Genomic DNA, 24,544 nt, shown 5'->3' on the forward strand with positions numbered 1-24,544 from the left:
TTTTTATTTCTCTGGGGTATATACTCAGGAAAAGAATCATGGGGTCATATGATAACACTATGCTTACCCTTTGGGGGATTGCCAAGCTGTTTTCCAAAGCAGCTGTACCATTTTAAATTCTAGTGGTTGGGTTTTTTTTTTTTTTTTTTTTTTTGCCATTTCTTGGGCTGCTCACGTGGCATGTGGAGGTTCCCAGGCTAGGAGTCTAATTGGAGCTGTAGCCACTCTGGCCTACACCACAGCCACAGCAATGCGGGATCCAAGCCGTGTCTGCAATCTCTACACCACAGCTCATGGCAACGCCGGATCCTTAACCCACTGAGCAAGGCCAGGGATTGAACCTGCAACCTCATGGTTCCTAGTTGGATTTGTTAACCGCTGAGCCACGACGGGAACTCCTTAAATTCTAATGGTTGCTTTTTAATGTAGTTGCTCTTTGGAAGTATTCCTATCTTGGAAAAACTCCTTTTCTTCACATAGTAACATTAGATTGATAATGGTTTTTTTTGTTTGTTTGTTTTTTGTTTGTTTGTTTTTGCTATTTATGGCCAAACCCAAGGCATATGGAGATTCCCAGGCTAGGGGTTGAATCAGAACTGTAGCTGCCAGCCTACACTATAGCCACAGTAACGAAGAATCTGAGCCTTGTCTGTGACCTACACCACAGCTCATGGCAATGCCAGACCCTTAACCCACTGAGCGAGGTCAGGGATCAAACCTGCATCCTCATGGATGTTAGTGAGATTCGTTAACCACTGAGCTGCAATGGGAACTCCTGATAATAGTTTCAAGTGGCACCTATTTGAATGCTATTACCAAAACCTCTGATTTTTTTGTCAGAAGTGTAGCACTTTGTAGATAATGAGCAATAGAAAATTTGAAGACCTGAAAACTTTCCAGCAATTAGTTAAGGTCCAAAGCTACTTCAGAAAGCTTTTAATAATATGCTAAGGGTTATAAACCTGTAGAAGTGATAAATAGTAACATATCTGATTTTTTTTTTTTTTTTTTTTTTTTCTTTTCTGGGGCTGTACCCTAGGCATATGGAGGTTCCCATGCTAGGGGTCTAATCGGAGCCGTAGCCACTGGCCTACGCCACAGCCACAGCAACACCAGATCCGAGCCATGTCTTCGACCTACACCGAAGCTCACGGCAGTGCCAGATCCTTAACCCACTGAGCAAGGCCAGGGATTGAACCTGCAACCTCATGGTTCCTAGTTGAATTTATTAACCACTGAGCCATGATGGGAATTCCTGATTTTTTTTTTTTTTTTTTAGACAAAGAGTCCCTTGTTAAAATACAGAGCTGTGGCAGTTGGTACACAAAATATTTGGTCTTCCTTTTTTTTTTCTTTTTTGGCTGCCTCATGTTATATAGAGTTCCTGGGCCAGGGATCAGATCTGAGCTGCAGGCTTGACCTAAGCCACAGGTGTGGCAATGCCAGATCCTTAACCTACTCTTCTGGGCTGGGGATTGAACCTGCGTCCCAGTGCTCCCAATTTGCCGCCAATCCCATTGCACCACAGCGGGAACTTGTGGTTTTTTTCTTAATTGAAGTAAAACACAGGTGTGGAAAAGTCCATATATTTTAAGTATACAGCTCAATGAATGCTTTGACAGAAGACCATTAATAATTCTCTGTCACTCTGCTGTCCAAGTTTCGGTCCTTTAACAAGTCATTTGGCTATAATTCAGGAGAGAGATTCACCAGTGGACTATCTAAGTTTATGTATCTTTATATTTACCCATTAGTAATAGGTAAATTTGAGCTTTGGAAGTCTTTTTTCTTTTTTCAAGTACCACTCCTGCAGCATATGGAGGTTCCCAGGCTAGCAGTTGAATTGGAGCTGCAGCTGCTGACCTACACCATAGCCATAGCAACGCCTGATCCATGCCATGTGTATGACCTACACTGCATGGCACACAGTGGCTTGTGGCAATGTGGGATCCCCTAACCCACTGACTGGGACCAGGGATCAAACCCATATCCTCATGGATACTCTTCGGGTTCAGTACTGCTGAGCCACAACAGGAACCCATTTAGAAGTCAATTTATATGAAATGTTTGAAAAGATACTCACTGAACAGAAAAAAAACTATTCATATGTTAGAATTTTGGCAACAAAGACACTATGCATAATATTTTTAGACTCTCTTAGTGACAAATGAAGAGTGAAGACTTGAAAGATTGGAGAATTGGGATGGCTGGGGACTATTCAAATAGAAGACTAAGGGAATTCTCATGGTGGCTCAGTGGTAACAAACTCTATTAGTTTCCATGAGGACTCAGATTTGATCCCTGGCCCTACTCAGTGGGTTAAGGATCCAGCATTGCTGTGAGCTGTGGTGTAGGTTGCAGACGTGGCTCAGATCTGGCGTTGCTGTGACTGTGGCAGAGGCTGGCAGCTATATATAGCTCCAAATCGAACCCTGGCCTGGGAACTTCCAGATGGCTGTGGATGTGGCCTTAAAATTATTGTGTGTGTGTGTGTGTGTGTGTGTGTATAATGGAGTTCCTGTTGTGGCTCAGCAGTTAGCAAACCTAATATACATGAGGATGCTGGTTCAATCCCTGGCCTTGCTCAGTGGGTTAAGGATCTGGCGTTGCCGTGAGCTGTGGTGTAGATCGCAGACGTGGCTCAGATCTCGAATTGCTGTGGCTCTGGCGTAGGCCAGTGGCTACAGCTCCAATTGGACACCTGGCCTGGGAACCTCCATATGCTGACGGTGTGGCCCTAAAAAGACAAAAAAAATACAACCAATATATATAAAAGACTAAGAGCTGAGGGGAGTTCCCTGGTGGTCTAGTGATTGGGGATTTGGTTCCATCCCTAGCCGGGGAACTTTTACATGCTTCAATAAAACCAAAAACTAAGAGCCAGGAAAGTAGGCATCAGCGACCTTATTAAATCTAAGGACATATTGGTAATTGAAATATGGCTTATTTCTTGTTGATGAATCTAAGAGGAGACCTTTCTGCAGTGATAAGTATGTGTCAGGACAAAGTAAATATTCTGGTGGAGATTCAGAATCAAAGTTTTTTTTTTTTCTTTTTTTTCTTTTTTTTTAAAAAGTTATTTCCAACAACTTGGCCATGTGCATAGCCAGGGACCTATTTTGTTTTGAAGTTTAAGGAAATAGTTCACTTTGATATACTAAATCTTTCTTGGTTTCTTTGTGAGAAGAATGCTGTATGTAGGAAATATGGTTTTTCTCTGGCTCAGCTTTCTTTAGTAAAGATAATTTGAAGACTGTGCTCTAGGACCCAGACAGACCCTTCTAAGCATCATCTTTGCCTATTTCAGTTGCAACAATACCAATACTACAGTGCAGGCCTACTCTCCACATATGACCCTTTCTATGAGCAGCAACGGCACCTTCTTGGACCCAAAAAAAAGAAATTCAAGGAAGAAAAGAAACTTAAAGGTGAGCATATTGACCTGCCGTCTGCCTTTAATCATCCTTAGTCTCAGGACTATGTGACTGGCTGCTATGTTTGGACTTTGAACATAATTTGTGTAGTAAAAATTCACTGTATCTGAAAAGCCCTAGTCTCCCTTACCTAATTAATTACTAATTCTAAATACTACTAACCTTAGTTTAATCCTTTTTTTTTTTCTACATAATCTCCAAGTATTGAAAATGTTTGTGATAAGAAGAAGTTGGTTATATACAGGAAAGTATGAAGAGTAACCTGAAGAATACAGAGTAAATTATAATTATTGCTGTGTGTAGTGTTTTAAAATACATCACCTCCTGATGCTCTTTTGTAGTGTTTTTTGTATGTATGCCAGGAAGTGTCTTTTCCTCTCTTACTGAGCTGCAAGCAGCTGCAAATGAGGAAGGAAATAGGAAAGTTTTAGACTGTCTATATTAGGCAGATTTTATTCTCTTAAAGGCATGAACCCTACTCAGAAATATTCTTTTCAGCCTTCTTCTGTTTTTTCCTTAACTGCCTTGTTTATCTCTATATTTTCTCATCCTTCCACTCTTCCCCTCAAACTAAATTTTTTCTTTTCTTTTCTTTTTTTTCCTTTTTTTTTAGGGCTGCAGTAGTGGCATATGGAGGTTCCCAGGCTAGGGGTCCAATTGGTGCTATTGCTGCCAGCCTACGCCAGAGCCACCACAATACTAGATCCCAGCTGTGTCTGCGACCTACACTACAGCTCACGGCAACGCTGGATCCTTAACCCACTGATAGAGGCCAGGGATCCAACCCACAACCTCATGGTTCCTAGTCAGTTTGTATCTGCCGCGCCACAACGGAAACTCCTAAATTTCTGTATAATGTATAATATTCCTTAATCACCTTGCGTCGCAAGCAGATAGAAATGTTTCCTTCTTTTTAATCATTGCTTGAACTCATGCTATTTCATAAGCCTCCTTTCCCATTATTGGGTTCAAAACAAATTCAGTTCTTAGGTTCTCTGCTGTTCCTCTTTCATGTAAACAGACGGAGTATCCAGTGTCCTTTTCTGAAGTAATATGATCTTCTTCTTGGAATATTCATGTACCTGAATAGATAAAGGGATGAACATTGTTAGTCTCAGTGGAATGAGGAAAGAACCTTGAATTCTCTTAAAGTGAGGTTTTGTGGCTATTTCTTATGGAAGGGAAGAAAAGCAACGTTCTGAGGGTCTCTTTCCTTTGCAGCTAAGTTGAAAAAAGTGAAGAAAAAAAGGCGAAAAGATGAAGAAGTTTCCTCTGAAGAATCCCCTCGTCGCCACCACCACCAGACCAAAGTCTTTGCCAAGTTCTCTCATGATGCACCTCCTCCTGGCACCAAGAAGAAGCACTTATCCATTGAGCAGCTTAATGCCCGTCGCAGGAAAGTATGGCTCAGCATTGTGAAAAAGGAACTACCAAAGGTAAGTGAGTACCTCCAGATTGGAGATGCCTAGAATGTTGTCTCTTCCTGTCCTCCAGCGAGGAAACTGTGAGAGCTGGATACTTTGAGAGGGTTCAGGGAAAAAAAAAAAAAAAAAAAAAAAAAAATCTGTTGGAATTAAGAGAATCCTGAATAGTATTCTCTTCAGTTAACTTGTTTCGTGACCAAAATTCGGAACATAATTCATGTGTTATGCTCCTTAGCCACAAAAATGGAGGGAAACTTCTTTGAAGAAGGAATATAGTTTTCTTACATATGGCAGTAGAGATATGTGATAATTGCACATTTATAGGTGACAGTACAGGAAATTAAAATAAAATGGTAGGAGTTTTCATTTTGGTGCATCAGAAACGAATCCGACTAGTATCCATGAGGACTCGGGTTCAGTCCTTGGCCTCACTCAGTGGATTAAGGATCTGGTGTTGCTGTGAGCTGTGGTGTAGGTTGCAGATGAGGTACAGATCCCACATTGTTGTGGCTGTGGTTTTGGCTGGCAGCTGCAGCTCCAGTTTGACCCCTAGCCTGGGAACTTCCATATGCCGTGGGGTTGGCTCTAAAAAGACACACACACACAAAATGGGTTATCACCTCATACCGATCAGAATGGCTGTCACCAGAAGGACCATAAATAACAAATGTTAAAGAGGATGTGGAGAAAGAGGAACCCTCCTACACTTTTGGTGGGAATATAAGTTGGTACAGCCACTATGGAAAACAGTTTGGAGATTCCCCAAAAAAAAACTAAAAGTAGAACTACCCTATAATCCAGCAGTTCTACTCCTGGGCATTATTCCAAAGGGAACAAAATACGCTAATTCAAAAAGGAATATACAGAGTTCCTGTTGTGGTTCAGCAGATTAAGAACCCGCCATCGTTTTTGTGAGGATGCAGGTTTGATCTCTGGCCCCTCGCGGTGAGTTAAGGATCTGACATTGCCATAATCTGCGGTGTAGGTCCCAGATGCAGCTCAGATCCAGTATTCTGTGGCTGTGGCCTAGGCCAGCATCTGCAGCTCCACTTCGATCCCTAACCTCCGGAACTTGGATATGCCAAAGCTGTGGCCGTAACAAAAAATGGATACTTGCACCTCAGTGTTCATAGCAACACTATTTAAAAGCCAAGGTGGAAAAAACCTAAGTGCCCATCAGTAGATGAGAGAATAAAGAGGATGCATTATATATATCCAACGAATATTACTCAGCCATAATAAGGAATGAAAGGCTGCCTTTTGCATCAATGTGTATAGACCTAGAGAATATTATACATAGTGAAATAAGTCAAACAGAAAAGACAAAAACTGTTTTCTATTGTTGTTTTTTAGGCCCTCACGTGAGGCATATGGAAGTTCTCAGGCTAGGGGTTGAATGGGAGCTGTAGCTGCTGCCCTGTGCCACAGCCATAGCAATGCCAAATCTGAGCTGTATCTGTGACCCACACCACTGCTTATGGCAATGCTGGATCCTTAACCCACTGAACAAGGCCAGGGATGGAACCCATGTCCTCTTGGATATTAGTCGGGTTTGTAACCTGCTGAGCCATAGTGGGAACTCCTGACAAATACTGTATGTTAACGTTTATATGTGGAATCTAAAGAGTAAAACGAATGTAGAGAAACAAACCTAGTGGTCACTAGAGGAGAGAATGAGGGGGGAGGGGCAAATTAGGTGTAGGGGCTTTGAGATACAAACTACTAATAGGAATTTCCTGGTGGTCTTGCAGTTAAGGATTCAGCATTGTCACTGCTGGGGCTCAGGTTTGATTCCTGGTCCAGGAACATCTGTATGCCATAGGCGGGTCCAAATAAAATACATAAGCAAGAAGGTTCTGTGGTATAGTAGAGGGAATTATAGCTATTGTCTTGTAATAACTTTGAATGGAGTATAATCTTTAAAAATACTAAATCACTGGAGTTCCCGTCGTGGCTCAGCAGTTAACAAACCCAGCTAGCATCCATGAGGACTTGGGTTCGATCCCTGCCCTTGCTCATTGGGTTGAGGATCTGGTGTTGCTATGAGCTGTGGTGTAGGTCACTGATGTAGCTCGGATCCCACGTTGCTGTGGCTGTGGCGTAGGCCAGTGGCTCCAGCTCCGGTTCAACCCCTAGCCTGGGAACGTCCCCTAGCCTGGGAACATCCATATGCTGCAGGTTCGACTCTAAATGCCAAAAAAAAAAAAAGCCCCCCCCAAAATAAAAATACTGAATTACTGCTGTACACCTGAAACTAATAGAATATTGTGCATTAACTGGAATGAAAAATAAATAAAATTTGTTCAGAACAAAAAGCTTTTAAAAATGTATGGCAAGAGGAGTTCCCATCGTGGCACAGTGGTTAATGAATCCGACCAGGAACCATGAGGTTGCAGGTTCGGTCCCTGCCCTTGCTCAGTGGGTTGACAATCCGGCGTTGTCGTGAGCTGTGGTGTAGGTCACAGACACGGCTCGGATCCCGCATTGCTGTGGCTCTGGCATAGGCCAGAGGCTGCAGCTCCGATTTGACCCCTAGCCTGGGAACCTCCATATGCCGTGGGAGTGGCCCAAGAAATAGCAAAAAGACAAAAAAAATTTTTTTTTAAATAAAATAAAAAATAAAAATGTATGGCAAGAATAATACAAGGAACTGCCATCTATTTTTTACTTATATTTAGCAATTGTTTTCCTAATATGCTTTGGTACATAAGTGCATACATTTTTCCTAACCCATTTTGAAGATTAGTTTGAGATTTTGTACTGAGTTTACTTGTAATAATTCAGTATGTATTTCTGAAGAGAAAGGAAATCCTCTCATATATAACTGCAGTGCAGTTATAAAAATTGTTACCTGACCCACAGGCTATTTTCCTACTTTATCAGTTGTTTGGGAAATGTCCTTTATAGTCTTCCCCCTGTCCCTGCCCTGATTCAATCTAGAGGCACATGTTGCATTTAGTTGTCACATCTCCTTAATCTCTTTTATTCTGAAACAATCATCATCTTTGTTCATCGTTCACAACACCTGTTTTGAAGAGTACATTATTTTTTTAGAATGTTTTCGTACTTGAATTGATGTGATGTTTCCTTGTGATTAGATTTGAATTACGAGTTTTTGGCAGGATTATTAGAGTAGTGATTATATTCTTGGTATATCACATCAGGAGGCACTGGACACATCTCTTCCAGTATTGGTGATACTAGCTTTGATCCCTTAGTATGATGGCGCTGCTATACTTAACAATTATTTTTCTCTGTATTTCTGGAAAGAGAGTGTATATATAAGCATTTTTTTTAATTGAAGTATACTTGATTTATAATAGTTTCAGGTGTATAACATTGTGATTCAATTTTTTTTTTTTTTTTTTTTTTTTTTTTGTCTTTTTAGCTATTTCTTGGGCCGCTCCCGCGGCATATGGAGGTTCCCAGGCTAGGGGTCAAATCGGAGCTGGAGCCACCGGCCTATGCCAGAGCCACAGCAACGCGGGATCCGAGCCGCGTCTGCGACCTACATCAGAGCTCATGGCAAATCTGAATCCTTAACCCAATGAACAAGGGCAGGGACCGAACCCGCAACCTCATGGTTCCTAGTCGGATTCGTTAACCACTGAGCCACGATGGGAACTCCTCATTCTTTTTTATGGCTAATATTCTTGTGTGTGTGTGTGTGTGTGTGTGTGTGTGTGTGTGTGTGTATGTGTGTCAGTATCACATCTTCTTTTCCATTCATCTGTTATTGGACACTTGGGTTGCTTCCATATCTTGGCTATTGTAAAGAATGCTGCTATGAACATTGGGATGCATGTATCTTTTCAAATTAGTTGTTTTCATTTTCTTTGGACATATAACCAAGAGTGGAATTGCTAAACAGTATGGTAGTTCTGTTTTCAGTTTTTTTGAGGAACTTCCATACTCTTTTCACAGTGGCTGCACCAGTTTTCATTCCCACCAACAGCAAACAAGGGTTCCCTTTTCTCCACATCCTTCCTAACATTTGTTGTCCTTTTGTCCTCACCTGACAAAATGAGGTGATGTATGATTTTTGTTTTGATTTTAATTTCTCTGATAATTAGTGATTTTGATCATCTTTTCATGTGCCTATTGACTTATATGAACATTCTTTTAATATTCAAAAAACTCTTAAAATATAATATTGTTGATTTACAATGTTGTGTTAGTTTCAGGTGTACAGCAAAGTGATTCGGTTATACATAAGCATATATATCCATTCCTTTTCAGATTATTTTCCCATGTAGGTTTTATAGAATATTGAGTTCCCTGTGCCATATAGTATAGGTCCTTATTAATTATCTTTTATGTGTAGTAGTGTACATATGTTAATCCCAAACTCCTAATTCATCCCCCCACACCTTTCCCCTTGCTAACCATAAACTTGTTTTGTCTGTGAGTCTGTTTCTTATTTTGTAAAAAAGTTTATTTGTATCATTTTTTTTAGATTCCACATATAAGTGCTATCACATGATACTTGGATTTGTCTGACTTACTTCACTTAGTTTGAAAATCTCCAGGTCTATCCATGTTGCTACAAGTGGCATTGTTTCATTCTTTTTTATGGCTAATATTCCATCGTTTAGATGTATCACATCTTTATATACCACATCTGATTAGTGGTTAGCATCTTTTCATGTGCCTCTTGAGTTTGTATGAACATTCTTAATGGGGAAAGTTACAGAAAAGCTTGCTTCATACCTGGTGAAGAGGCTTTAGGTGATGCACTTCTGATGATGAGGAATTCAGTGGGAATATTTGAGTTTCTTATCCTTTAAAGTGACAGTAGCTGCTTAAGAATTAGAGAAAGTTTTTGATAAAAGGCCTAAAATTCCTTTAAGCAGATAGTCTGAGGTGGCAATATTATAGAAATGGCTTTCAGGCCCTTTGTATTACTTTGAACTCATTGTTTCTTTAGAAATCAGGGGAAAAGCTCTTTAATAGTCAGAGAGCCACTCAGCTCTGACTCTTCTCTCCCACATCAAATAATGGACCATCATGGGAAATCAGGTTTCTTTATTGAAGGTTGTTTTTTTTTTTTTCTTTTTCCTGACTGAAGTGGAAGACATAATAAGCGGCTCCAGACTGGGTTGTGGGCTACTAAGTCATCTTGTGCTAGCCTGCTTTGGATCTTTTGGTGAAAATGAGGTCAAGTGGTGGCATAAATTAAGTACTAGTGGCCGTGGGTTTGCCCTGGCTGGAGATGGGGCTGATATCACAAACTGGGAGGGTAGTTTACCTTTCTTCTAAGTATTTCTTTGTCTGAGTGCCCTGCTGTCTTAGCTTCTTTGCAGATTGGCCCTAGAGAGCAGAATATTTAATCAGGATGGTACTAGGGTAAAGGTGCATTGTTATATTTTCTTAGTCCACTTTAAGCCTTAAATATAACTTAATTCTTTCCAGAAATATACAGAAGACTCTTTTGAATGCAACCACAACACCAGCTTTTTCTTTTTAATGGGGTTTTAGGAGCTTTACTTGTGGTTTTGAGTTGGTACATTTGGAGGATTCTTAGAAGTAATGTGTTTTGAATATGCTTGGTTTGATATTTTATTTTTTTTTAATTTTCAAGGTAAATAAAGGACAATGCTAGTCTACGCACTCTTATTTCAGAAAGGAATTCTAAATGAAATATTGTTTTAAATATTTTAGGCCAACAAGCAGAAAGCTTCAGCTCGTAACCTGTTTCTTACTAATAGCCGCAAGGTAAGATTATAGTTTTATATTTCCCATTTTGTTTTGTTGAAATAATGTTTTTGTTATTTAGGTCTCTGGTTGGTTCCCTTGTCTCTTGTGACCTGTTGATAATGAATTGAATAGTCCTAAAGAGATTTTTTGAATGTTCTCAATCTATTTTGTAAATAAAATTGCTCTTTTTCACATTTCTAGTTTTCATACCTTTTTGGGTAAGACTGTACCCCACTCTAATTTTTTGGGCAGATCATAGGATCATCTTGTGCTCAGTCTCTTCATCTAAGAAATGATGATATTAATACCTTCCCTTAGAGGAGATTAACATGTTTTCTTTGAGTATTGTTAGGAGATTAGATGAGGTGACCTTACTAGTTATGTTTCCCTGGGCTAATTACTCATCCTCATTTCCTCATCTATAGATTAAATGAGGATGATAATACCAACTTTATAGGGTTTTGTGGAGAATGAATGAGTTTAATATATGGTAAGCTTAGAGTGTTGCCTAGCATATAATAAGCATTGGCAGCTATTATTATTAATGTGTGTGATAATACTTCAGAACTTCCCAGAATATCTGAGGTTATTATACTTTTTTTTTGTCTTCTGAGGCAGTATGTTTGTGTATTTCTCATCCCTGATAGTACTTTGTGGTCTGGGACTGGCTCATAGTACTGTACAGGGACATTAATCAGATTAGGGGAGAAAGAGATGTGGCCGTAGGAGGACCGTGTGCCCTGAACAGATTGAGGTATGCTGTAGTTTAGAGCTCACGGAGAACTGGCCCTATGTTGGGTCCTTCTCCATTGTGGTAACACTGTTGTCCTCTGTAGCTTGCCCACCAGTGCATGAAGGAGGTGCGTCGAGCTGCCCTGCAGGCCCAGAAAAACTGTAAGGAGACCTTACCTCGTGCCCGCCGCCTCACCAAGGAGATGCTTCTGTATTGGAAAAAGTATGAGAAGGTGGAAAAGGAACACCGAAAACGTGCAGAGAAGGAAGCCTTGGAGCAGCGGAAGTTGGATGAGGAAATGCGAGAGGTAGGGCAATATCATGAAGTTTGAAAACCATAATTGTTGCAGCCATATCCAGAGATTAGTTTATATTTCATAAATTATAAATCTAACCAGTGAAATCATTGAAAAAATATTTTAGGATATAATTTTGAATATAGTGATTTTAGTCCATTATATCAATTCTGTTTTTATTCTTTTAGTAAGGCCCTCTCCCTGGCCCTCACTGCTCTTCTTCTGTGCTAATTTCCTCCATTCTCTTTTTTTTTTTTTTTAATGGCCATACCCGCGGCACATGGAAGTTCCCAGGCCAGGGATCGATTCCAAGCTGCAGCTGTGACCTACACCACAGCAGTGGCAATGCCAGATCCTTTAAGCCACTGTGTTGGGCCAGGGATCAAACCTGTGCCTCTGTAGTGACCCAGTCCACAGTAGGATTTTTAACCTACTGTGCTACAGTGGGAACTCCTCTGTTCCCTGTAGCCTTATTCCTTTGTATGTTTCTGGAGGAACAAAAATAAATAAGTAAAAGGTATGAATGTAAGAAAACAGCTTATAGTTTATCTTAGCTTAGTTTCAGATGCTAGTTATAATTTTGATTTGCTGGAAGATTGAGGCTGGTTGCCAGATTTACGGCCAGATAGAGCCAATGGACAACTAGCCCAGTTTTCTGAGACCCGCCTCCCACCTACTTTGCTGTTTTATGTAGTCACTTCTCTTGCTAAGCTTAACATCAACTGATGTAGGCTGAGTATATGTTTCAGGGAAGCAAGAGTAGGGATTGAGAGGACAAAGTCATTGTGTTGCCATTGGTAAACTCATTGGGATGAGGGGAAGGAAAGTTCAGGTCTGGGGAAGAAAGGGAATCAAGGATTGGATGTTTTCTTTCAAGTATAGGTAGTACTCCTGTCAAAGCCGAACTATGAAGACTTCTGAATTCTTGCTCTCCTCCAGTCTCATGCTTTGAGGGGGAATATGGATTTTGCCCAGTTCTCTCTAAGTCGCCAGGTGACTTGTGTCTTTGCATGCAAGATCAACATATTATTGACTTGGTAAACTTTTGATGCTTTTGGAAACACTTGCTCACTTAGTTTAGAGGCATTTGAGAGTTAGTTACAGATCTTGAAGTTTCGTACGTGGCTTGGCTAATGATCTAGGTTTGTGAGACATTCTCTGAATTATATTGATAGCTAACTGATGAGAGTTTCATCTATGTGGTCATATCAACTTAGGTATCTTTTTCTCTAATTTTTTTTTTTTTTTTTTTTTTTTTTTTTTTGGCTGTACTCTTGGCATGTTGAGAGTTCCTGGGCCAGGGATTCAACCCATGCTGCAGTTGCTATGTTTGCCACAGCTGTGGCAATGCCAAATCTTTAACCTGCTGTGCTGCATGGGAATTTCTATGAATTTTTGAAACAGAACATTTTTGACAGATCTTTGTTCCCTTAATTTGCTTTGTTTATTTAAACATGTAGTAGTTAACTTCTTTAAGGTGAAAGGAAATGTTATTATTTTTTGTTTTAATTTAGAAAGGTTTTCCTTTTCCTTTTTTTTTTTTTTTTTTAGGGCTACACCCACAGCATGTGGAGGTTCCCAGGCCAGGGGTCCAATCTGAGGTACAACTGCCAGCCTACATCACAGCCACAGCAACGCCAGATCCTTAACCCACTGAGCAAGGCCAGGGATCGAACCCGCACCCTCATGGATCCTAGTTGGGTTCGTTAACCACTGATCCACGATGGAAACTCCTAGAAACATTTTCTTGACAGTTCTTTAGATTTAGAACATGGACATCTGTATCCATTATGAAAGTAACGGTTTTCTCTCAAACTCTCAGATTTTCTTCTAATCTGAATCTGGCTAAAGTGTTATAAAATCTGAAGTAGAAAAATCTTATGTCCTTGCTTGGCCGTGTTCCTTATTTTATTGTTGTTTCTCTTTTGTGGAGGTGGGGGGAGTCAAAGATAAATCAAGTATCTACTTCATATAAATTTTATTATAAAACATTTCATACAAAATAATGACATTTACTACTTATTGTGTGTGAGATATTTCATATTATTCAATCTTTTGGATCATGTGCTTACTCATTTTATTGTTTTTCTTAAAGAATGATTTTTATTGAAACTGAATATTTTTCTTACCAGATTATTTCAAAGGTACTTCAAATTTATTAGTTTTCTCATATTTAAAAAAAGTATATGTATTTGTGTGTGTATTTGATCTATATTCACATTTTGTAGCTATCATCACAGATGAACAGTAGGTTGTTTGGGGGAACATTTTCCTTTTTTCATGCACTTGTTCTTAGATAGCTCCTGCATTGACTTTCATGGTAATTCGCAGCTCTTCGTTACGTACTTTGACTTTTGGTGTTAGAAGAGTTTGGACACATTTATGTTTTTAGAAATAATAAATATGTGCACATGTACTTACTACCCAAGTTATGAAGTAAAATGTATTGTTTGAATTTAGATGGTATCTCACTGCCAGTAGAGAAAAGTAATGTAGTAAAGAAATAAGCATTTTATATAGAAGCCTAGTGGAAAAAAGATTTTATATTGTAAAGGAGAGCAAAACATAGGTTTTATTAGACTATAAGTGAAGATTATTCCTTGCTTTCAGTATCACTGACTTATTGTTCATTAGCACTTTGTACCTTTTTTTTTTTTCTTTTTTTTGGTCTTTTTCTAGGGCCGCAACTGCGTCATATGGAGGTTTCCAGGCTAGGGGTCTAATTGGAGCTATAGCTGCCGGCCCACGCCAGAGCCACAGCAATTCGGGATCCGAGCTGCATCTGTGACCTACACCACAGTTCATGGCAACGCCAGATCCTTAACCCACTGAGCCAGGAGGCCAGGGATCAAACATGCAACCTCATGATTCATAGTGGGATTTGTTTCCGCTGAGCCATGATGGAAACTCAGCAGTTTGTACCTTTGTAGAGAGAATTTGTAAAGGAATTGTATGCAAACTATGTGTAGGTTTAGTGGATTCTCTTGACTGCAGTTGTATGTGATTGGTGCTTTGACTCTCTTTTCACATTCAGCTTTTTTCCCCTGTAGGCCAAGAGACAACAGCGAAAACTGAACTTCCTAATCACCCAGACAGAACTGTATGCCCACTTCATGAGTCGAAAACGAGACATGGGTCATGATGGGATCCAGGAAGAAATCTTAAGGAAGCTGGAAGATAGTTCTATGCAGAGACAAATTGATATTGGTGGAGGAGTGGTAGTTAACATCACACAAGAGGATTATGGTGAGTCCTAAATCAGGAGATAAAGGAAGGAGGTAACCGGAATATTTTCTTGTCCCAGGTTATACTAATCATTAATTCTTGCAAGTTTTTTTTTTTTTTTTTTTTTGTCTTTTTGCCATTTCTTGGGCCGCTCCCGCGGCATATGGAGGTTCCCAGGCTAGGGGTCCAATCAGAGCTGTAGCCGGCCTACACCAGAGCCATAGCAACGTGGAATCCGAGCCGTGTCTGCAACCTACATCACAGCTCACGGCAACACTGGATCGTTAACCCACTGAGCAAGGGCAGGGATCGAACCCGCAACCTCATGGTTCCTAGTTGGAGTCATTAACCACTGCGCCACGGCGAGAACTCCAATTCTTGCAAGTTTTGATCAAAAAGGTGGGTTTATTTTTTGGAGTAGGAAAGTGAATATTTCTATATAACAAGCAGATAAAATAATTTTTATTAAAGAATTTCAACATTCCCTTGTGGCTCAGAGGTTTAAAGATTTGGAATTGTCACTGCTGTGGCTCGTGTTTGATCCCTGGCCTGGGAATTTCCACATGCTGCAGCCAGCCAAAAAAAGAAAAAAAATAATTTGAAAAGGAAAGGGTGTGGTGATATGGTCATGCAGATTTGGGAATAGCTTATGTTTTGATTTGTTAGTAGCAACAAAGGTATCAATCCAGAAGAATTTAGTGAATATATCTCAGCAGGGAAAATCATCTCTTGTATAACAGGATTCTTGGTGATGTGAGTCAAACATGAGAAGAGACTGTTTAGTGTTGGTATTTGTGTGACTACACAGAGAGGGAGGAATTATTGTAAAGTTTGAGAGGAATTTCACAGAGAATAGTTGTTAAGATCATGTTGAATAAGAGAAAATGAGAGTGCTTCAGAATATCTTGGATTTATACATTCTTTATTCTTCTCTTGGAATAGTTTCATCCAGTATAAATATATTACAGTTTTGGCATTGCTTTGTTCATGAAACGCAGGATTGGGAAACTGGAGCTCAGTCTTTTGTTGGTTTTTGTGACCTGGCTTTGACTTCTAGAGACCATGGCAGCCCTCTTCTTCCATTGCCACTTGTAGGTCTTTACCTCTGTCAGGTAATTTGAGGCTTTCTCCTCCCTTTCCTTCTGTGAACCTAGGGACAAGTAGAATGTGGGCATCAGGCATCCACATGTGCTAGTGTACATTACATTTCTGAAGGAGATCAGTTAATGAGGTGCGATAACCTACATGTTTTCCTTTTCAGATAGTAACCATTTCAAAGCCCAGGCCCTGAAGAATGCTGAAAATGCTTACCATATTCATCAAGCTCGGGTGAGTTTTAAAAATGAACTATAATGGGCCCAGGAAATACCCCACAGCCTTTTACTTGGTCTTCCTTTAGTCTTAATCATATTTTCAATTGAAAACATTGATGAACGTGTATGTGTGTATATGTCCGTGTTGGGTGGGGACTATGTCTCTACTTACTTTAAAATAATGTAGGAATACTTGAGAAAAGATGAGAAACGAGCATTCACTTGTTTTAGGAATGTGTTGATTGAAGCTAAGATGGTTTGTCTGGTTTTTGTCCTCCTTAGTAATCATGGTTAATACAGTATGAAGTGCTTCATGCTTATTTAGTGAAAAAGGCTACACTCTTGCTTCTTAAGAAAGCTGTATTGTGCCTTAAAACTGCTAAGTTAATACCTTCTTTCACTTTAGCTATAACTTGCTTATTCATGATACAGTGATATTTAATGCAATCAGGAAGAAACTACAGTTGGATCAAATTAAGAAAATACAATTTTTTTTTTTTTTTTATCTTTTGTCTTTTTTTTTTGTTGTTGTTGTTGTTGCTATTTCTTGGACCGCTCCCGCGGCATATGGAGGTTCCCAGGCTAGGGGTCGAATCGGAGCTGTAGCTGCCAGCCTACACCAGAGCCACAGCAACGCGGGATCCGAGCCGCGTCTGCAACCTACACCACAGCTCACGGCAACGCCGGATCGTTAACCCACTGAGCAAAGGCAGGGACCGAACCCGCAACCTCATGGTTCCTAGTCGGATTCGTTAACCACTGCGCCACGACGGGAACTCCCCAATTTTTTTTTTTTTTTTTTTGCCACACCAGTGGCGTATGGAAGTTCTGAGGTCAGCGATTGAATCTGAGCTGCAGTGGAGACCTGTGCCACAGCTGTAACAATGGCGGATCCTTAACCCACTGCACCCGGCTGGGATCAGACCTACATCTTTGTAGTGACCTGAGCCACTGCAGTTGGATTCTTAACCCACGGTTCCACAGGGGGAACTCTAAGAGAACACAATTTAATACATTATATAGGAGCCCCTGTGTAACTTTGACAGGGTCCAAGTCAAGAATAGAGACAAACTCACCTTATTACTTACCAACCCAAACCAGTTAAAGAATTTTAAATCAAATATTTAATAAATTTTTTGACAAAACAAGTAATTGTGTAATAAGGCTTGATATCTGTCAAAAGCATGTAATAGTTAAATTAATTTTAAAATATTAGTAATATACTTTAATGTACACTTAACCCTTGGACTCTAGGAATTAGGGGTGCCAACCTACTCTATAGTCAGAAGTCTGCATATAAATTTATTTTTTGCTTTTTAGGGCTGCAACCACAGGTTCCCAGGCTAGGGGTCAAATCGGAGCTACAGCTGCTGGCCTATGCCTCAGCCACAGCAATGTGGGATCCAAGCCACATCTGTGACCTACACCAGAGCTCACGGCAATGCCAGATCCTTAACCCAGTGAGCGAGGTCAGGGATCGAACTGGCAACCTCATGGTTCTTAGATTCATTTCTGCTGTGCTATGTCGGGAGCTCCTGCATGTAAATTTATAGTTAGCCCTCCATATCTGTGGTTTCACATCAATGAATTCAACCAACTGTAGGATCTTGTCGTACTGTAGTACATATTTAGTGAAAAAACCTCACCTATCAATTGACACACAGTTCAAAGCCATATTGTTCAAGGGTTAACCATATTATGCTTTATATAAGATGATATATTACATTATATTAGAAAGTTTGTTCCAACTAAGATAGATTAAAAATGTCATTGTGAATTTTGCTTGAATTTAATTATTTTCCTTCCAATATACTTTTATTTTGCAGACAAGGTCATTTGATGAAGATGCAAAAGAAAGTCGAGCAGCTGCCCTACGGGCAGCCAACAAGTCTGGCACTGGGTTTGGGGAGAGTTATAGCCTCGCAAACCCATCTATACGGGCTGGGGAGGATATTCCACAGCCTACAATTTTTAATGGCAAATTAAAAGGTTATCAACTGAAAGGCATGAATTGGTTGGCAAATCTCTATGAACAGGTGAATTTTAGAACTGTGTCATACCTACTCTCTTTTGTTATCTGTTTCTCTAAAGTCATTGGTTCAGTGTATCGTGAAATGAGAACAAGATATAATCTTTTAGATTTCATCCTTTTTCCTTTGGCAGGAATCAGAAAGATGTCTCTATATTTTTAACCTGGATATTTTATTGGAGAATATTTGTATCATGTATATATCTTGTCTTAAGTGGTTTTTGTAAACCTGTTGCCTGGATTAGATTAGCAGAAGAACTAGCTTTGGGCCGTTTGTCTCATATGTCAGGATTCAGAGTTGTAGCTAAGGAGGTGACAAAAGGAATCATTACAATAATGAGTAATAGTGCTGAAGCCGAGTATCTCTAGTCACTTTTGTTTGAACAAATCTGACATTTTGGTTAGTTCTTTCTGACAGTAAGTTGAACCCTGTGTAATGCAGTGTGAGAGCTTGTTGACCATGTGTATTTTTTTTTTTCCCAGGGTATTAATGGCATTCTTGCAGATGAAATGGGCCTTGGTAAAACAGTACAGAGCATTGCCCTCCTGGCCCATCTGGCTGAGGTAGGTAGCTCCATACAGTCTTTTCATCTTCCTTTCTCTTGATCCTAGGGTCATTTTCTGTTGAGAATCAGTCATTACCAAGAACTGCTAGACTCTGTAGGGCTTGCTGTTTGCCTTCAAGGCCTTTTTGAGGCCTTGGTGAAACATTTTGGTTTTCAAAAAGACCAAGACAAGTTTTGAGCATGTGTGTTTTCATTCCCCCCTCCCACTTCTGTTGAGAACCACCAGTGTAGTGGCAAAAACACTGCAGTTAGTTGGATCAGAAGACTTGGGTTCACATCTCAACTCTGCTTACTAGCAGTGTAAACTTGGACAATTCACTTAACCTCTTTTGATCTGACTTCACTTTAATTCTCTGAGGTTTAGTTTCTACTTTGGCAAAGTGGAGATAGTATCTCCTAATGTGAATTTTGTGAGAATTAAATGAGAAGATATGCATGAAAGCATTTTGAAAAAAGCAAAAAGCTCTGTACCAATTGCATAATAGTAAGATTGTTGTGATCACTTAGTTAGTGTAATATGTGAAAGAACACATATTAATATGTCATAAGTGCTTTGTGAGTGCTGTAAATTAGGACCTATAAAAGGTGGAAGGGTGGGAGTAAGGCTTGGTATTTTTTCTCATGTTGCGTATAAGCAACTTCCTTGCCTACATTATTATTAACATGGGATTTTTTTTTAAAGTTAGAATATTGAGTGTACAGATATGAGAGAGAGGAACCAGTTTTCTTCTTATAATGCACTTCCGTTTCTTAAACTACTCTTGTAGCTATAATTTTGAATTAAATTTTTTTCAGTTTTCCTGCAGTTGGCTGACCCACTTTTTCTGTTTCAGAGAGAGAACATTTGGGGACCTTTCTTAATAATTTCACCTGCTTCTACACTTAACAATTGGCACCAGGAGTTTACTAGATTTGTTCCAAAATTTAAGGTAAAAATCAACCCAACAGAAATTCTCTTGCACTTTAAACTTTCTGACTTTTTTGTTGTCTTTATTTAATTGCTCTTAATGACTTAATTTCTTGCATTTTTTTTCAAAATAACTTTGCATACGTTTCCTATCAAAGTTACTAATGGTAGCAGTAAGAGAGCATAGTACATCCTTATGTTTTATAAGTGAGAAAGCCAAAATCCATTTCGAATAATTTGCTGCATTGACCACATGAATTGTAGCTCCTGATTGTACTGCTGTTAATAGAAAATATCAAAAAAAAAAAAAAAAAATGGAGTTCCTGTTGTGGCTCAGTGGTTAACGAGTCCAACTAGGAACCATGAGGTTTCGGGTTCGATCCCTGCCCTTGCTCAGTGGGTTAATGATCCTGTGTTGGCGTGAGCTGTGGTGTAGGTTACAGATGCGGCTCGGATCCCGCGTTGCTGTGGCTCTGGTGTAGGCTGGCAGCTACAGCTCCGATTCGACCGCTAGCCTGGGAACCTACATATGCCGCAGGAGCGGCCCAAGAAATGACAGAAAGGCAAAAAAGAAGAAAAAGAAAAAAAAGAGAAAATATCTACCTTGCTGGCCTAATGTAGATTTTGACAAATCATATCAAGGCACATATACTATAATTTATGATATTGTCCACACCCCTTCCCCAAAATATATTCATAGTTAATCTGTTTTCATGGCCCTCTAAAGCCATATCTTCAGTCGTGGTCCAGATTGTAATGTTTAAGGTAGATAGTGTAAAAATTGATTTTAGGAGTTCCCGTCGTGGCGCAGTGGTTAACGAATCCGACTAGGAACCATGAGGTTGCGGGTTCGGTCCCTGCCCTTGCTCAGTGGGTTAACGATCCGGCGTTGCCGTGAGCTGTGGTGTAGGTCGCAGACGCGGCTCGGATCCCGCGTTGCTGTGGCTCTGGCGTAGGCCGGTGGCTGCAGCTCCGATTCGACCCCTAGCCTGGGAACCTCCATATGCCCCCGGAGCGGCTCAAGAAATAGCAACAACAGCAACAACAACAACAACAGACAAAAAGACAAAAGACAAAAAAAAAAAAAAATTGATTTTAACTAATTCAGTGGAAAAGGATTGACATTGAGAAATTGATCAGCAGGAAAGTATGTTGCATCAAGTATGGGCAAGTTTTAAATGGAGGTTTAATTATGGAAAGTTTCTGGGGTATAAGAAAGAATGAATGGAATTTATTATATTATTCACAAGTAAAAGGGGGAAAATGAGTTAAATATATGTTTTGTCCCTAAAGGAATATAGTGATAATGAAGTTGCATGGTGAGGAGGCTTTTATGGAGATTATGGGTCAGGAGATATTGACATGATCTCTCTGATTTTGGGTCTCCATAATAATCATGGGTTCCCTGCAGTTTAAGGCAGCGTGGGACAGGGTAGAAGAGGGAGGCAGGTGTTTTTCTGGCTTATACTTTGTAAGAAATAGAGACATGTCTGGGATTTTCCACTTTGGGGCACCTATGTGTCTGTAGCCCTACCTTTGTGGCTATATTAAAGACTTGGTTTACTGCTTACGAGGCACATTAGATGTATGGCTTTTAGCTTGGCTGACTCACTCTTAACTTTCTAAGGAGGTGAAATTATCCTAAGACAATTTGTTGAATGTTTCCTCTAGAGTTTTTTTCATATGAAATATGGAGCTCCTCATCTTTTTTTCTGCTTTTTTGTTGTTATTGCTGCTTAGTATACGTCAGACAATTAAGAGACCTAAAAAAAAAATTAAGTCTTTTTTTTTGTCTTTTGTCTTTTGTCTTTTTAGGGCCGCATCTTCGGCATATGGAGGTCCCAGGCTAGGGGTCTAATCAGAGCTGTAGCCACCAGCCTACGCCAGAGCAACAGCAACATAGGATCCGAGCCACGTCTGCAACCCGGATCTGGCTCATGGCAACGCCAGATCCTTAACCCACTGAGCAAGGCCAGGGATTGAACCTGAAACCTCATGGTTCCTAGTTGGATTCGTTAACCACTGAGCCACGACGGGAACTCCCTAAAAATTAAGTCTTAATTTTCCTCCAAATCACTAAGGTTTTTGATGTTTCCTTCACTGGCCGATAGATGGCAATGTAGTCCTACTTATGTCATTGATTCCTTTCCTTTGACTTTATACTCATGCCTGAAAATGAGTTTCATTTGCATGTTGAGCTTCCTTTTGAAGCTTAGTATAGGGGTCAGTAAAATATAGCCTGTGGGCCAATTGAAAGTGTACAATTCAGGAGTTCCTGTTGTGGCTCAGCAGAATCGAACCCAACTAGCATCCATGAGGATGCGAATTCCATCCCTGGCCCCTCTCAGTGGGTTAAGCATCCGGCATTGCTGTGAGCTGTGGTGTAGGTTGCAGATATATCTTGAATTGTGTGTTGCTTGTGGCTGCGGTGTAGGCTGGCAGCTGCAGTCTGATTCGACCCCTAGCCTGGGAACCTCCATATGCTGTACCTGCATACCCTGCAGCCCTGAAAATAAATTAAATAAATAAATAAATAAAAATGTGCAATTCAGTAGCATTAAGTACATTTACAATGTGGTCCAATAATCACTGCCATCTGGTTGCAGAATTTTATTATCATTCCAAACAGAAATCTCCTCCCCATTAAGCATTCACTCCCTTTTCTCCTTTCCCTCTAGCCCCTGGCTACCATTGTCTGCTTTGTGTGTCTATGGATTTGCTTATTCTGAATATTTCATATAGTATAATTGTATAGCATGTGGCCTTTTATGTATGGCAGCTGCTTTTCATTTAGCAGTTTTTTCAAGGTTCATCATGTAGCATGTATCAGCGCTTCATTCCTTTTGATGACTAAATTAATATTTCAGCCATAAATTATAATGAACAACATTGCATTATCTGGGAATATCATGTTTTGTTTATTCATTCATCTGTTGGTGGATGTTTGGGTTATTTGCACCTTTTAGCTGTTGTTAATAGTACTGCTCTGGACGTTCACGTACACGTTTTTGTTTGAGCTCTTTGTCCTCTTTTCACTTGTTTTGGATATATACCTAGGAGTGAAATTGCTAAATCATTTTTATATATGTAAGATGGCGGCATATGAAGTTCCCAGGTTAGGGGTTGAATCATAGCCACAGCTGTCGGCCTCTGCCACAGCTACAGCAACAAGGGCATGCCACAGCATAGCTCACGGCAACACCGGCTCCTTAACCCACTGAGCGAGGCCAGGGATTGAACCCACATGGTCATGGATACTAGCCGTATTCATTTCTGCTGTACCATGACAGGAACTCCACGAATCATTTTATATTTAAATTATTGAGGAATCCACTGCTTGTTCTTTTGTACAGCTAAAAGTAGTCTTTACATTTTTAAATTATTGATTAAAAAACAATATTTCATAGGAAATGATATATGAAATTTAAATACATATGTATTGGAATACAGTTACACCTTTGATTATGTATTATTTATGGATGCATTTTCACTACAGTAGCAAGGGTTGAGTGTTGTGGCAGAGACTCTGTGGCCTACAAAGCCACAATTATTTACTATCCAGCCATTTCAGAAAACGTTTGATGACTCCTGCTCTATTAATTCATTGTTTCTATTATAGTTACTCCTTTAGATTAGTGTGCACATCACTAAAGAGCATAGTTAGAAGTAGACTCTGCTCAGATTTGTAGTTGCTTACATTCAAAAGATTAGATCTGTGATGATAACATAGATGTTTATTTGGCATGTATCTGAATAACATTTATTTTATGGTTCTAATCTAGTATGATTAGTGCCTCTGATCTCCTCCTTTTCCATGAAATAAGTTACCATTTTTTTCTCTTTTCATTCTATGAACTTTTTTTCCTAAAATCTTAAGATGAAGCTTAGATTGTTGACTTTGAGCTTTTTCTGATGTATATTTATTATTTATTAATTGTTTTCTAAGCATGACTGTAGTGATCCATGTTTGATGTGTCACATTTTCAGTACCTTACAATTCAAAATACTTTGTAGGAGTTCCCATCATGGCTCAGTGGAAACAAATCTGACTAGTATCCATGAGGACACAGGTTCAATCCCTGGCCTTGCTCAGTGGGTTAAGGATCTGGCATTGATGTGAGCTATGGTGTAGGTCACAGACAAGGTTGTGATCTGGTGTTGCTGTGGCTGTGGTATAGGACAGTAGCTACAGCTCCCATTCAACCCCTAGCCTGGGACCTTCCATATGCCTCAGGTGTGGCCCTAAAAAGCAAAAAAAAAAAAAAAAAAAAAAAAACCCTGAAAAAAACAAACTTCAACTTCTGCTATAGATATTGTATCATTTTATAAATAAAGCTCAGATATATCAATTAAAAAATAATAGGGATTCTACACTTGTTTACCATAGTGTTGTATATATGTTGATTAGGTCAAGTTTGTTAACTTGTTCAGCTCTTCTGTATCTTTACTCATTTTTTTTGCTTGTCTTATTATTGACTGAAAGAGGTATATTGATATTTACAACAATCAGGGATTTATCCATTTCTGCCTTCTTCTCTCGGTTTTTGCTTTGAGGCTGTGAGATGTACACAGATTTACAGTTTTTAAATCATTGTACTAATTTAAATTTTTTTGTTATAGTTGATTTACAGTGTCTTGTCAATTTCTGCTGTACAGCAAAATGACCTGGTTTTATATATATACACACACACTCTTTTTTCTGACATTATCCTCCATCATGTTCCGTCACCAGTGATTAGATAGAGTTCCCTGTGCTATACAGCAGGATCTCATTGCTTATCCACTCCAAATGCAATAGTTTGCATCTACTAACCCCAGACTCCCCATTAGTTAGTGGTCTGCTAACCCCATTCCACTCCCTCCCTCTCCCCTTTTGGCAACCACAAGTCTGTTCTCCATGTCCATGAGTTTGTTTCTTTTC

The 24,544-nt window shown here is 39.7% G+C and overlaps 1 protein-coding gene across 4 annotated transcripts in view; it reads left to right on the top strand.

Moving 5' to 3' along the window:
* Nucleotides 1-24,544, top strand: part of INO80 (INO80 complex ATPase subunit) — a 141,111-nt gene that overhangs the window by 35,474 nt on the left and 81,093 nt on the right. For all 4 annotated transcript variants that reach the window (XR_014813106.1, XR_014813107.1, XM_003121588.6 and 1 more), the window contains exons 6-14: nt 3,308-3,428; nt 4,656-4,870; nt 10,520-10,573; nt 11,392-11,595; nt 14,634-14,829; nt 16,070-16,137; nt 17,948-18,157; nt 18,634-18,714; nt 19,550-19,645. Coding sequence is in view for 2 of the 4 variants with exons in the window: in XM_003121588.6 (XP_003121636.1) it covers nt 3,308-3,428; nt 4,656-4,870; nt 10,520-10,573; nt 11,392-11,595; nt 14,634-14,829; nt 16,070-16,137; nt 17,948-18,157; nt 18,634-18,714; nt 19,550-19,645 (1,245 nt within the window). In the remaining 2 variants the exon portion in view is untranslated. The remainder of the gene's footprint in view (nt 1-3,307; nt 3,429-4,655; nt 4,871-10,519; nt 10,574-11,391; nt 11,596-14,633; nt 14,830-16,069; nt 16,138-17,947; nt 18,158-18,633; nt 18,715-19,549; nt 19,646-24,544) is intronic.

Source organism: Sus scrofa, chromosome 1, assembly GCF_054392235.1.
Source record: "Sus scrofa isolate SSC_HxYL_T2T_F1_AM1 chromosome 1, Sscrofa_HxYL_maternal_Yorkshire_Landrace_v2.0, whole genome shotgun sequence".
In the NCBI taxonomy this organism is placed as follows: Eukaryota; Metazoa; Chordata; class Mammalia; order Artiodactyla; family Suidae; genus Sus; species Sus scrofa.